This window comes from Pectinophora gossypiella, chromosome 13 (genome assembly GCF_024362695.1).
Source record: "Pectinophora gossypiella chromosome 13, ilPecGoss1.1, whole genome shotgun sequence".
NCBI classification, from domain to species: Eukaryota; Metazoa; Arthropoda; class Insecta; order Lepidoptera; family Gelechiidae; genus Pectinophora; species Pectinophora gossypiella.
In genome coordinates, this window is record NC_065416.1 from 2932724 (window position 1) to 2947457 (window position 14734).

The 14734-nt window shown below is 41.2% G+C and overlaps 1 protein-coding gene across 1 annotated transcript; it reads right to left on the reverse strand.

Annotated features, from left to right (window-relative positions):
• Positions 1 to 1660: 1660 nt before the first annotated feature.
• LOC126371702 (calpain-7-like) lies at positions 1661 to 14482 on the reverse strand. The gene is made up of 12 exons (XM_050017013.1): positions 14186 to 14482; positions 13692 to 13834; positions 12842 to 12977; positions 12384 to 12706; positions 11063 to 11239; positions 10274 to 10420; positions 8922 to 9149; positions 7244 to 7488; positions 6585 to 6787; positions 5413 to 5618; positions 4253 to 4485; positions 1661 to 3667 (listed from the first exon to the last, which is right to left on the reverse strand). Exons 1-12 carry the CDS (start codon positions 14394 to 14396, stop codon positions 3523 to 3525), a joined length of 2397 nt encoding a protein of 798 aa, XP_049872970.1. The 5' UTR covers positions 14397 to 14482; the 3' UTR covers positions 1661 to 3522.
• Between the last annotated feature and the right edge of the window lie 252 nt (positions 14483 to 14734).

Consider the following 14734-nt stretch of genomic DNA (forward strand, 5'->3'; position numbering starts at 1 on the left):
TGGAGGTGTTTTTACGGCTAATAGCCGGGACCAACGGCTTAACGTGCGTTGGTGATTCTTTTAATACATAGAAAACCCTACCTGACACCTGTTACCATGTCTATCCATCCATGTCTCTATCAGTTTCGTATTCGTAAACTGACTAGGTAAGGTACAACTTCGTATTATCTTCGTATCAAAACTAACTTCAACAAGCCCACGTCTTTAGGAATTTCGGGCGTCAGTTTAATATATTAAGCAAGTACTTATGGTATCCTTTTATGAAAAGAAATGCATTTCGTAACTACATCTGTAAACAATAAAAGCAGCTTCAGCTTATGTAAATAACTACTTACTTACATATACTCGTATGTAACCTAACCTATAATTGGGTAGTTTGCTAGGTCAAAGATAACAATTCAAATTCTGATTACTAAACGAAGACAGATCTAAAGGTGTCAAAAAACGTTTTCTTTCTTTTCTATTCAATTTATTTATGAATTTTAATAAAGAAAAATGTAATAATAAGTGCGACATTTTATCACGTTTTTCTATGACGTCACAGCCTCACAGGTTACTTATTCATACAAATTCCATAGTATTTTAGTTTGATGACGTTTAGTAAAAGTACCTACTTAACTAATTTGATTAGTTGGAAACTACCTAACCTAGTTTTAGGCTGGTTTTCCTTGAGTTTGGAAGTTCAGACAGGCAGTCGCTTCTGTACAAAACTGGACCTGTGAAATCTGAAAATTTGAAGGTTAGGTAAGCGGAAACGGGGATAACGCAAGACAAGCCTAAGCTATGATGATGTATGGTGTCCGCTTATAACTTACACCAAAACAATATCAGAACGAAAGGACACGCATTCGCAATAAGGTAGTCTTTCTGTGCAAGATATACAGTTCAAAATCCAACGCGTGATGGCTAACGAGAATTTGATGTCTTACCATCCGAGATATATTTATGTATAAAAAATATATATTATACCTATTTAAGTATTATGTGTACTTCTATATTGGTCTAAGAGCGAATAAAAACAACGCGTCCAGTTGGTAGTCTTAACGGGCATGTCGTAAAAACCGACATAGGGATTGTGTCTTTTCTGACATGGTGGACCATTATTATGGACGATAAACTGATCCCTTGTCACGGTACGGTTATGATAGACACTATTCATCTTAGGACTTGCATCAAAACTTGTTGTAAGTTATCTTTTGAACATGAACATTTTACACTTCACTATATAACACACACTTCACTTCACTCACATACACACACTTCACTTCACTTTTTCTTTTCACTTTTGTTTTTTTTTTCTTATGAATGTATTTTACAACTAATTTTGCTGTTGTAGTCCCAAATACAAACAAAATATTCGTCTCTTAGGCTGGCCCATTAGGGGATACTGGCTGGCGTGAGTCAATAATCTCTCTCTCTCTATTTAAGAGCTGCGCTCTTGTCGGTGGAGTAACCGCCATTCCTCTCTTCTTCCCGCCAAAACCTTCACCTCCCGATACGACACGACCTGCACCTTCTCTTTTATTTGTTTCATAAATGTTATCCTAGGTCTACCCCTTCCTCTCTTCCCTTCAATTTTTCCTTCTATAATGTTTGTTATAAATGAATGATGATGATGATTGATGTGAATCAATAATAAACATAAATAAAACCACAGAAGATCAATCATCAAAATATATTTAACATCATATAAAATTCATTCAATAATTCTTCAACTTACATTAATTTAAAACTGTGATAAATCCTTACGCGCTACCATATCACAGTGTGCGAAAACGAGTCAAATGCATTTACAAAAATAAAACTTAAAAATACTAAGGCCAGCGTGGTCATGATTCTCTACATCAAAAAAGGCAAAAAGCTAAGCAAAGAACATGTTGCGTACAAAGTCTGACGCCAAGGGCTTCGACACACTAAAAGAATTTCAGAAGCAGCTTAGAGTACTGCCGCGGGTGTAGTAATACAAGAAACTATTAAGAAGTGCACCACACCAAATTTGAACGCCAGTCCGGGCCGATGTGCCGCAGTTCATATTACTTATAAAAAATAATACAAAAAAAAAAAAATAATTCTTAGAATTTTTTGTTCAATAAAATACGAGATTAAGAAAACTAGAGGCGCCCTCTAATACATGGGACCGAAAGAGGTGTATGTGGCGTGATGCTGTATGTTATCAATAAAAAACTTGAATTTGCAACATTAACAATAAATACCCACTGTAAAATGTATTTTATTTTTTATTCCCAACTCGTACTTAAATTTTATTCTGATAATCTTTACGAAACATAAACCTGCCAGGTAAAGTATTCCTTTTTTTTCAATGAGAAGTGTTTCTTGTGTTACACGGAAGAGATCCGCGCTCACACTGCCCTGTTTCTAACCTGCGTTTAGTGTACCGAAGCCTTTAGTCAAAAGTGCCGGCCAACAAAGTGTTGGTCAACGGACACTTTTTAGTTTGATCAAAACGTAAGTAGTCCTTACGTCCAATGTTTTCGAAGTTAAATGAAAGTCAAATCTTAACTTTGGTGCCCGAATACAAAATGTTCAATCTTTTTTCTAGCCGGCACTTTATACCCAAAATTAATGTCCTTTACAAAATTATCGTCCCAACAACTACGGACTTTAGGGACACCTAGGTAAAAGCAGATCTTTTTAAAATTTGGAATTCGGTTTTTTTCCGAATTTGGAGCTTATTTGTGTTAGCTTTCAATAATAACTAGAAATACTCTTTTCACAAATTCGTTTTTTTTTTCTCGAGCAACTGGAGTACTTCTGGTTCCTTAGAGAAATTATAGACGGGAGTCGCCAAGCACGTTCTCTGCCAAAATACAATGACGATCGGTCCGTGTTTTGCTATATACATACATACATAAACTCACGCCTATTTCCCACCGGGGTAAGCAGATACTATAGAATTCCATTTGCTTCCATCCTGACATACTTCTCTTACTTCCTCCACATTTATCTATCGCTTCATACACGCACGCCGGTTCAGAGTAGATCGTACTAAACCTTTTCTAAGGACATCTCCAACGTAAGTCCTAGGTCTTCCTCTGCCAGCCCTACCATCAACTTTTGCTTTATATACCGCTTTCGCAATTCTATTATCCTTCATCCGCTCTACGTGTCCAAACCAACCTAACATTCCCTTCTCAATCTTAGTCACTATATCGTCTTTTACACCAGATCTCTGTCTGTTTCGTTATGTATGTGATGGTTTTTTGTTTTGGTACCTTTGCTTTTATAGAAACGTTGATTTTTTTTATGAATATGCTGTACTGATACCACACGTCCACCAAAAAGTGTCAGAAAAAATGTAGTAGCAGAAAAAAAGTCGACTTCCATCTATAATTTCTCAAAGACTAGTACAGTCGAATAAAAGTTGAGTTTTGGTTCCTTAACAGGCCAACGTACGCCACTACCAACTTCTATTATCTTCTTCGCTGTCTCCCAGGCCTGTCAAGGTCCAAATCTCGAAGATCTTAGATGAAAAATGTACTCTCTCCTCCGACCATAAGCTCTCTAGTTGCGCGGTTCGCACCCTATTTCGCAAGTGGACCTGAGTTCAAGGAAAAATGGACCCTCTTGCGCTGGGTAGAAGGTTGAGACGGTTAGTATGTATTTACCCGCAGGTAGGTCCCGTAGTTCTAGCACTACAAAACCGGACCTGTAAGAAAGAGAAATTGGTTAATAATATTCGAAAAAAGAAGATTAAGATATTATACAATTTACCAAAGTAATAAACCAATACGCCAAACATGAGGAGCTCGGTGGCGCAGCGGTTAACGCGCTCGGTCTGCGATTGTTGAAGTTAAGCGACTTTCGCAAAGGCCGGTCATAGGATGGGTGACCACAGAAAAAAAAGTTTTCATCTCGCGCTCCTCCGTGCTTCGGAAGGCACGTTAAGTCGTTGGTCCCGGCTGCATTGGCAGTCGTTAATAACCACCAATCCGCACTGGGCCCGCGTGGTGGTTTAAGGCCCGATCTCCCTAGCCATTCATAGATAAGGCCCGTGCCCCAGCAGTGGGGACGTTAATGGGCTGGTGATGATGACGCCAAACATCGACCATGACACCATCAAGTAACACCAAATTAAAAGGGTCATTGAAAACAGACCTCAATCCATCCATTCCACTTTAAGTTCCTCGTATAGAACGGCAGCTTTCCACTCCTCACCAGCCGTTGAGCTAGGTTTACCTCACCCCCCACAAACCTTAAACCAACCTTCATAATACAAGTCCAAAAACCTCACCGATAGGGGCCAGAAGACTCCTTCAAGAAAGGCGCAGTTTGGTTAGGATCGTTCATACTCTCGACCCGGACATCCACTCCGATCTGGTACTGCTTAGGAGCCAACAACTGTATGGTGACGTGACAAGGAGTCCGGGAGTCAGGAACTGTCATGGTGAACTTCGGGTTGTTAGGGTAAGTAGCTCGGTGGTTCTCGCAACCACCAGCCGTATGGCCGGACCACTCGCCTTGCAGCTGGAAAGGATTAGACATATACATATATACTCACTCCTATTTCCCTCACGGATAAACACAGACTAAGAGTTCTATTTGCATCATTTATGGAATTTCTTTTGCCAGGAAAGGATTAGAGATTTCAATACATTCTCTTCCAAAAGAGCAACCTTAGAGACAATCAATTTACATCAAAAGAACTTTCCAACGACATATGGCTCGTCGGTATTGGTCGTCTAGACCAGAATTTGGCAAGAAACCAAAAACAAGCATAGCTCCTAAAGTACAGCTCTTCCGGAAGAGCCACCATAGAGACAATCAATTTATATCAAATAACCTTTCCAACGACATACGGCTCGTCGGTATTGGTGGTCTAGACCAGAATTTGGCAAGAAACCAAAATCCAGAATAACTCTTAGAATATTGCAGGTCACGTTGGTCTAACAGAAAGCTCGATGAGGCATCTTGCGATGGATGTACCTCTGACTACCTCAGTTGGGATAAAGTCGTGAGCTTATATTGGCAGGTCCGTGTTGGCAGAGTAGTCGACCTCCCATATCATCTCCCTAGCATTATTCCGTTTTTCACAGGGTCCCCCTTACCTAACCTGAAAATTTGACAGATCCGGTTTTTTTACAGAAGCGACTGCCTGTCTGACCTGCCAACCCGTAAATGGAAAACCAGCCCAATACAGGTTAGGTCACATACCTCCGAAAACGCATTTTTGTGGGTTTCCTCACGATGTTTTGCTTCACGGCTGAACACATGATGATCATCCGAACATGAATTCGAAAACAAATTCGACAATCATTGGTTTAGACCTGTGCTGGATTCGAACCAGCAACCTCAAAGTGAGAGGCAAGCGTTCTACATACTGGGCTACCACGATGACCTCCCATACCACCACCACCCATATATTATATTTTATTTAAACTATAGAATACTTACCTTTTTAGTATAAGGGAACGGTTGAATCTTTCCCAGAGCGAAGGGGCACGTGGCGTACGCTCTTAGAGTGTAGAATATAGTCCTGGTCTTCTCGTATTGAGACACGACGAGTGTGTATCTATCTGCACTGTTCTCACCGACTATGATCTTGCACAGGTAGTGGGGACTGTTGATCCTTATACCGTCTATGTAAGGCGGTGGGTCGTCTGCAATTACAAGGAACTATTTGAAATAACCATAACATAGCACCACGCCCGTATCCCCGAAGAAGCACAAACAACAATCACAGTACAGTCATGAGCAATATAATGTACCCACTTTAGGACTCTGTCGCACTAACATATTTGACATTTAGTGAGACTTACAGTTCAATTTGTCAAAAAAGTTAATGTGACATGGTACCAAAGTGTATACATTATTAATGCTCGTGACCGTACAGTTATAATGAAATAACGTCGATTTTACTTTGAAGCATTTATATTTTGTATAAAATATATATTTTTTTTTTAAAGAAAAAACGTTTGGGGCCCTGTACCGAGGTTTTTCATGCAGCTTCTTTTCCACGGTTATACAGGTAGTGAGAACTACACCGACATGCTCATGTCGGTGTAGCATTCTCCATGCTACCTTTTTTTGGGAAAATAGAGCAGTGGTTTCCCTCTTGCCTTCAGCGCCGCAGTACTCAGTCTGACGCGAGTAGGATGGCGCCCAGAGTAGTCTATTTCAAAGCCGTACTAGGACTCCTGTCCTCCGCCTCTGAATAATACTGACAGTTACTGCTGCCCTCTGTCGGGTACGGTACAAACAGCCTGTATATGTTCAAAATTCAAAAATATCTTAATTCAGTAGGTAACATTGTTACACTTGGAATCGTCATATTTTACATAACGAACGTCTCATCCGCATCATTAGTGACAGGCTGTTTAGGCTTAATCTCGCTGGTATGCAAACCGTTTGACGTGTGCTGTCAACCTAATTCTCTCGGGTTATTGGCCAATGTAAAATTTTTAGACGGTTGTTTTAGATTTGTGCTTAAAATTGACGTGTGTTCCATAAATTTTATGCTTGTCAATTGCCTGTCCCTTTCCTTTTCGGCGGATAAGAAAATGACAGATATAACTTAAAATAAAATTAGATGGTATTTACAGGAATTAGCACCAATGAATACTTACATGGATAGTAAACTCTCCTGCCATTGTGCTTGTAGACCAATAAAGTTATGTACTCCTGGTTATCCCTGAAGTCGTCTATGAGCGTGATGTGCCTCGTGAGCAGCAGCCACACGGCGCCCCGGCCCTGCACGTGCAGGCTGAACTGGGGGTTCTCAGATATGTTGTACGCGTCTTTCGCCGGGCCCAATCCAGCGTCCCATTTCCTATAGAGGTTGAGAGAGATTTCAATCCAGTATTACCTCTTCAAAACAATACAACACAACAACGCTTTATTACACACACAAGACTAAAAACAACTACAAAAGAGACAGGAAAAGCACAATCGGCGGCCTTATCGCTAAATAGCAATTTCTTCCAGGCAATCTTAGGGGTAAAAGAAGTTTGTTTTTTTAGGAGGTCGGTGGCGCAGCGTTAAACGCGCTCGATCTGCGATTGTTGAAGTTAAGCAACTTTCGCAAAGGCCGGTCGTAGGATGGGTGACCACAAAAAAAAGTTTTCATCTCGAGCTCCTCCGTGCTTCGGAAGGCACAGTAAGCTATAGTGTCATACTTAAAATCCAAAATTTCAAGTCTGTAGGTCATTTAGTTCCGAAGTTAAGCGAAACCAAAGTTTCGCATTTACGAAACTCACTTACTCGTGATTATATTAGTTCTACTTACTGGTGAATGCAATAGGTGAACTTAAACAGCTCGGGGTTCCAATTCAGATAAAACACGTCGAAGAACTCAAGTATACTGTTGTAGTCTATCCAGAAGACGCCGTTGTCATACTGAGCAGCGTTGTCCGGGTCGTAGTTTAGTTGCGCTTGTAATTGTGGGGTCCAGTGCGCCGTGTCCAGTTCTGAGTAGTTGCCCCGCCAACGGAGGTGTGACCACGGATTCTTCAATTTCAACAGCTTGACACCCTGTACAACACAATTGGTGCATTCGAAGTCCGTAATAGGCTAGTTTCCAATTAGCAACAACTAAACGTCAAAACAGCCTCCGTGGTCTAGTGGTTAGAGCGTCAGGCTCACGATCTGGAGGTCCGGGTTCGATTCCCGATGGGGACATGGTCGAAATCACTTTGTGAGACTGTCCTTTGTTTGGTAAGGACTTTTCAGGCTTGAATCACCTGATTGTCTGAAAAAGTAAGATGATTCCGTGCTTCGGAGGGCACGTTAAGCTGTTGGTCCCGGCTATTAGCCGTAAAAACACCTTCACCAACCCGCAGTGGAGCAGCGTGGTGGAGTATGCTCCATATCCCCTCCGGTTGATTGAGGGGAGGCCTGTGCCCAGCAGTGGGACGTATATTATAGGCTGTTTATGTAAACGTCAAAACAAGAAATTATTATGGAACTTGTATGAAAAATCACACTGTGACGTCAACGAAAACGTGATATAATTTCGGACTTATTATTACGCTTGGTATAAGATGAAGGTATGCTCAATCCTATGACAAGCCATTGCTAGCCCATTGATGGCGTATGTGTTACCATTAAATTGGTATCTCCAACATTCCAAGGACGTAAATTTTATCATTGAAAATTAAGTGAATTACTGACTAATGTATTTAATTACTATTACTTGTCACATAAATAAAAAACATTAAAACTGTAAGTAACTCTTTTACTAAATGTTCAAAATTTCCTTGCCAAGTAAATATAAACACACGAAGTACGGATCATCTTACTTCTGGACAATCAGGTGATCAGCTTGTAATGTCCTAACCAAACTAGGGATCACAAAGTGATTTTCGTGATTTGTCCCCACCGAGATTCGAACCCGGGACCTCCGGATCGTGACCACAACGCTCAACCACTGGACCACGGAGGCCGCCTGATTGCGACTGATTACAGATATTTAAAAAAACTAACACCTGAGAAAGTCAAAGATTCTTCCAACTAGACTACCACGGTTCTGACAACACAGAAAAAAAATTAGAAAACTGCACTTAAGGTAAACTAATAACTCATAAACAGCCTATATACGTCCCACTGCTGGGCACAGGCCTCCCCTCAATCAACCGGAGGGGATATGGAGCATACTCCACCACGCTGCTCCACTGTGGGTTGGTGGAGGTGTTTTTACGGCTAATAGCCGGGACCAACGGCTTAACGTGCCCTCCGAAGCACGGCATAATCTTACTTTTTCGGACAATCAGGTGAGTCAAGCCCGAAAAGTCCTTACTAAACAAAGGACAGTCTCACAAAGTGATTCCGACAATGTCCCCATCGGGAATCGAACCCGGATCGTGAGCCTAACGCTCTAACCACTAGACCACGGAGGCTGTAACTAATAACTCATCGGGGTGCAAGTCTGGTCATCAAGGTTATCTTCAAGGCGACAAGATACTCACATTAACACAGATGACCTTAAGCACGGCGTACGCATGAGTGGCAACTAATCCGGACCTTTCCGCCTGCGCGTCGGACAGTTGTCCGGTAGCAACGGTCACGAGCACGTCTCCGCGCGCCAGGCGCGTCTGTATTGTGTCGTATAACGTGTCCGCGTTGAAATCCTCCTCACCCGTCCTGATCGCGCAACGCTCCGGAATCCAGCCGGTTAATGCGTGCAGGTCTATGTTCTGGAAATAGAAATACCACGTGAGACGATGAAATCCTTGAATCCACCATCTTCTTCTTCTATCGTGTAGGTTGTGAAGTGGATGACCAACCTCATCAACCCTGGTGTCAGGGATGTTATTGAGCCGCCAAAGGCCCCTGACGTGACTCAAGTAACGACTACATACTTACATCAACACAAACTAGGGATCGTAAAGTGATTTGTCCCCACCGGTATTCGAACCCGGGACCTCCAGATCGTGAGCAGAATGCTCAATCACGGGACCACGGAGGCCGTTACAACATACCCTGGATTATAATCCCCGATCGCTCCGTAGAATAATCTCATTCTTACTGTACGCGCACAATAATGCGCACGCGTAAATGTTGGCGACACAGACAATCCGCGCGCGCTCTCTTACTCCTTAACGGCTGCTGCACCAATTCGTATCAGAAGTAGTCAGAGGTACATCCATCGCAAGATGATCTAAATACCCACACGTCATCGAGCTTTCTGTTATACCACCGTGTCAGGTGGCGAACCGTATCGCCGTCTATAATGGTCGAGCCAACTGTGTTAGTGAAATTGCACCTGAGATAAATTGATAACTTATTGGTGCAAGTCCGGTACCGGAGTTCGACCGGCGCTCCCCGTTTGAGAAGCAATCTGGTGCACAGGATCACAGTACCACAGGATTACAGTACCACAGGATCACAGTACCACAGGATCCCAGCACCACAAGATCACAGTACCACAGGATTACAGTACCACAGGATCACAGTACCACAGGATCCCAGCACCACAAGATCACAGTACCACAGGATTACAGTACCACAGGATTACAGTACCACAGGATCACAGTACCACAGGATCCCAGCACCACATGATCACAGTACCACAAGATCACAGTACCACAAGATCACAGTACCACAGGATTACAGTACCACAGGATCACAGTACCACAGGATCCCAGCACCACAAGATCACAGTACCACAGGATCACAGCACCACAAGATCACAGTACCACAGGATCACAGTACCACAGGATCACAGTACCACAGGATCACAGTACCACAGGATCACAGTACCACAAAATCACAGTACCACAGTGACTATTTATTAAAAAGAAAGGTAAAAGAAACTCACGCTGTTCGACCCTGGGAAGTCATAGCCGCCCATAACTTTCATGTAGGCTTTCTCCAACATCGATACCCAGAACTCGTTCTTGTTGCTCGAGTATGAGCACAGAAGCCGACCATATTTACTGTACGGCAGCCTGTCGTCTATTATCACCTGGAAAAATTGATTACTGTACTCCTTTAGGGTTGAACTTAGGGAATGTAATCTCGGCTCGAGATCGCAAATTCGAGAATCCCGCGAGATCCCGAAATTTTCGGCTGCTTGTTTTTCATAGTGAAATCAGAAATCATTTATTCGCTTAGGATAGATAGGTACAGAGTCACAAAATGGTATAAGTCAGTGTCACAGAATCTCTATCCTGCTAATTATTATTAGCATGCAAATATAAAAAGTTCCAAAATTCCCTTATACTATAAAAACAGGTCTACACTACTACACTGAGACGAGACACTACACACTGTGAATACACGTGTGTGTGTGTATGTGCGTGTGTGTGTGTATTATACTGTGAGGATAATTAAAACTTTTTTAATTTAAGGAATAATAGTACGTATACAACTCCCCACCATCCGGAACTATGTAGTTTAGTTTTCAATGGTATGGCGTCAAATGTCACACACACAGATGCGCGTGAACGATAACGTCAATGTGTGGTGTCAGTGTAAAACGAGGTTGTTTGTATGAAATGTATGGGGTGTGACCCTGATATCCGATATGTCTCTCCCTCTTTCTCCATTGCATTATATGCGCTATGACAGGTATCCGACATGTATGTTAACTATAGTATGTACTCACCTTTCTCCTAACACCATTCAAATGCAGCTTCACCATATACTTTCCAAAGGGGTTATACACTGGGTTTTTAAGTTTATTCTTCGGATATATGATAGATGTGATTATCTTTTTGTTGAACGTCTTCTCGTATAACGCACTGACTGCCAGCGAAGCAACGAACGAACAATCTGATACTATCTGAAAGTTAAGACAATAATGTAATTTCATTAGATAGCCCTCCACTGGGCAAATCCTGTTCGGCGCGTCTTTGCCTCGGGGGCTTGCCTCAGTAGGCCGGAGTGAGATGGTGCCTGAGTTCGGATAGAGACCCAGACCTACAGGGTATAATGTAGAACCCACACCCAAGGATACGGGTTAAGACCTCAACGGTTGCAGAGGCGGAGATGGGAGCCATCGGTAGAGTAAGTAACAGGGACTGTAACCTGGAACCTGACAGTACCTGTCAGTACTATACAGAGGCGGAGGACAGAAGTCCTAGTACAGTCATGAGCAATATAATGTACCTACTATAGGACTCTGTCGCACTAACATATTTGACATTTAATGAGACTTACAGTTCAATTTGTCAAAAAAGTTAATGTGACATGGTACCAAGGAGTATACATATTAATGCTCATGACCGTACAGCTTTGAAATAGACCACTCCGGGCGCGCCCACTCGCGGCAAAAGGGAATCCACTGCCCTATTTTTTCCCAAAAAAGAAGTAGCATGGAGAAGACACCGACAAGAGCCTGGCTCTTAAAGAAGTCATGATACATTAACTTATGCATATGACGTGGACGTATCGCGCTAAGTACGGTCACACCCTGGACCCTCCAAACAAAGATCTCATTCATACCGTGTGCCGCCTAACGCGTACTTCCGTGATTAATATGATATTAAAAAATATCATCATCTCCCTAGCATTATCCCGTTTTTCACAGGCTTCTGAAGATACCTGAAGATTTGACATGTCCGGTTTTTTACAGAAGCGACTGCCGAACTGACCTTCCAACCCGCGAAGGGAAAACCAGCCCAGTACAGAATAGGTCACATACCTCCGAAAATGCATTTCTCGGGAACGTGATAATCATGATGATGGGGTAATGGTGTTAAAAAATATATTTAATGATTTTATTCGTACATATGCGTTATAGAAAATCACATAACATATGCAGCGGTGTATAATATTTACACCCAGCCTTCGCCAGCTATTTATAGTATTATTATGCCTAATAACAATCAGTAGGCTAACAGTTCGCTGGTGCGCTACGCTCCGCCAAAAATAGACACAGGTACAAAAAGTGCTGACTACAATACGAGTAGGGTTTTATTACTCACAGTCTGCTTAATACTGAAACAATCCACGTGATCGCCAACAACCAACTTCGGGTCACTACATATCTCGTGAGGGCGCACCCATCTGTCGAACTCGCTCGCTTGTTTCGAAGACAACTTCAGCTCGCTCGCTCTGTCCTCAAACAGGATAGCGTATTGGAACTTCTCAGACAGATCCACGTGCATGAATGGCAGGAAACGGTTGTTGTTTATAGTTGACGTTGCACGCAGGACTTCCTTCTCTTCTTCGGTGTAAATGTCTCTGCCCGAAACGGTTAGCTGTACGCTCTGTTCTCTTTGTAACTGGGCTCTGTTTGGCGAGACGGCTGAGGAATAAAGAACGCATAACTTAGCAACACGCCTGAATGAGGCCTTAGACGACGACCGCACTTACGTATTTTTTGACGATTTTATTGAATCTATATACGCGTTATATAATGTAATGTCTTGTAGTCACTTACCAGGTCTCTGTGAGTGGTTGCTCTCATTTAAGCTTAACGCGTCCATCTTTTTGATGCCCTTCAACACTTCAGCTCTGTCCAAGGCTTGTTTAGCCAGTGCTTCTAATTTAACTTTAATTTCGGGGTCACTTACTTTCTGAAAAATATGCAATAAGAACAAATATAAAAAAAAACTTTACTGTCCTATGGCTAGAGATAAAAAGACATAGAACTATTAAGATCACTAGAACTATTGAGATCTCTTTTAGATACACCTTTTGTACCTTTTTTTGTCATTATTAACTAATTAGCAAAATGTAAATGAGAAAAGCAGAATGTAAATAACAATTGCAGAATTGAATGATAAACTGAAATGTAATAAAACTAAGAACTTAAAAAAATATATGAGAACAACACACCAAAATCATTATTTTTTTTTTCAAAACTCAAACATATGAACTTAAAAATATGTAGGTAGGCACATTAAAAACATAAAATTCAATACTTGCTGCAATTAATTTACATTTTACACCCATGAACATTTATATTCTGTTTTCTTTTGTATTCTTATGTTAAGTAATTAAAGTTGTTAAATTCTATAAGTAAATGAATATATGTTCCAGTGGTTAGGCCAAAATATATATTTTTTTTATTACCAAGCAAAGTTTATTCACCTAACTTCAGGACTAGAAAACTAAAAATATTTTTTTACTTATTTTTTTCTGAGTTTCCTTAGCATCGTTAACCTTTGGTGATTCGTAACGTGGCCTCGTTACACAAATCTATATGTTGCCCATTCGCCACCTCATCGCATACTACAATATCTTTTATCACTAACAAAGCACGGAACATAACACCAAGAATAACTTACAGCAGTGACAGCAAACTCCACAGCCTGTGTGTACAGCTGGAATGCGACATCCTTGAGTGCAGCCTCGTCTGCATCCAGTGCTTGTTGCAACAAGAAATTACATTGTTGCATTGCTCTCTCACTCTCTGCTTGTTGTGCCACATCTAGAAACAAAAGAAAAATAAAATGTACCTAAGGTACGTAGGTAGGGTAGGATAGGTAAATATAGGGTACAGGTAAGTTCTTTTCAAACATAAAGTAATGTTAAGTTTACTTAAAAATTGCCTCTTGTTTCTGGTGATATTTAACGACTTTGATAGTAAATTAATGAAATTCTAGGCTAATACAAAACTGTTATACATGCTGCAAAAGATAATAATTATCACATTCTACTTAACAAAGCTACCGTTATCCTCTACAATATGACTCATCAACCATAATAGATGAGGACATTATAAAAAACAACTAACTTTCTACCTATAAAAACTAAGTCTTGTGATACATTTAACCCATACCTTGCTGCTCCTGTAGTAAAGTAGCTCTCTCCAGATATTCCCGGACTTTTAACTGTAACCCTTCTTGCTTGTCCAAGGGTAGACGATTACGAACCCTGTCCAATAATCTTGCAGCAGTTCTGTAGCATTCCACAGCTTTGTCCGCCTGTCCCACCTTATCAAAACTAATGGCAAGATCGGCCGCTTCCCTGGCGGTTTGAAAATCACTCATTTTATACAATTAACTAAGCAAAATCATGACAAATTACACAAAAACAAAACTCGAAATACCCCGCTACGCTGTTTGCGACTTGTCAATTTGACGGATATACTTTAGTTTAGAAAATCTAATAAAAAGAAACCAACTTGGTTTTGGCGGGACATCATAGTTTCAGTAATTGTTAAATTGGTTAAAAATTAAATAGCAAAACCATTTACAAGATATCGGACATATGGTTCTGTTCCGTATAAAGAAGTGCCAGTATAATATTTTATTTTTATTTGTACATAGTTAACCGTTATCTGTCATTTTCCACCACATTGTTTTCTGTTACAATAGTCGTTGCGTTA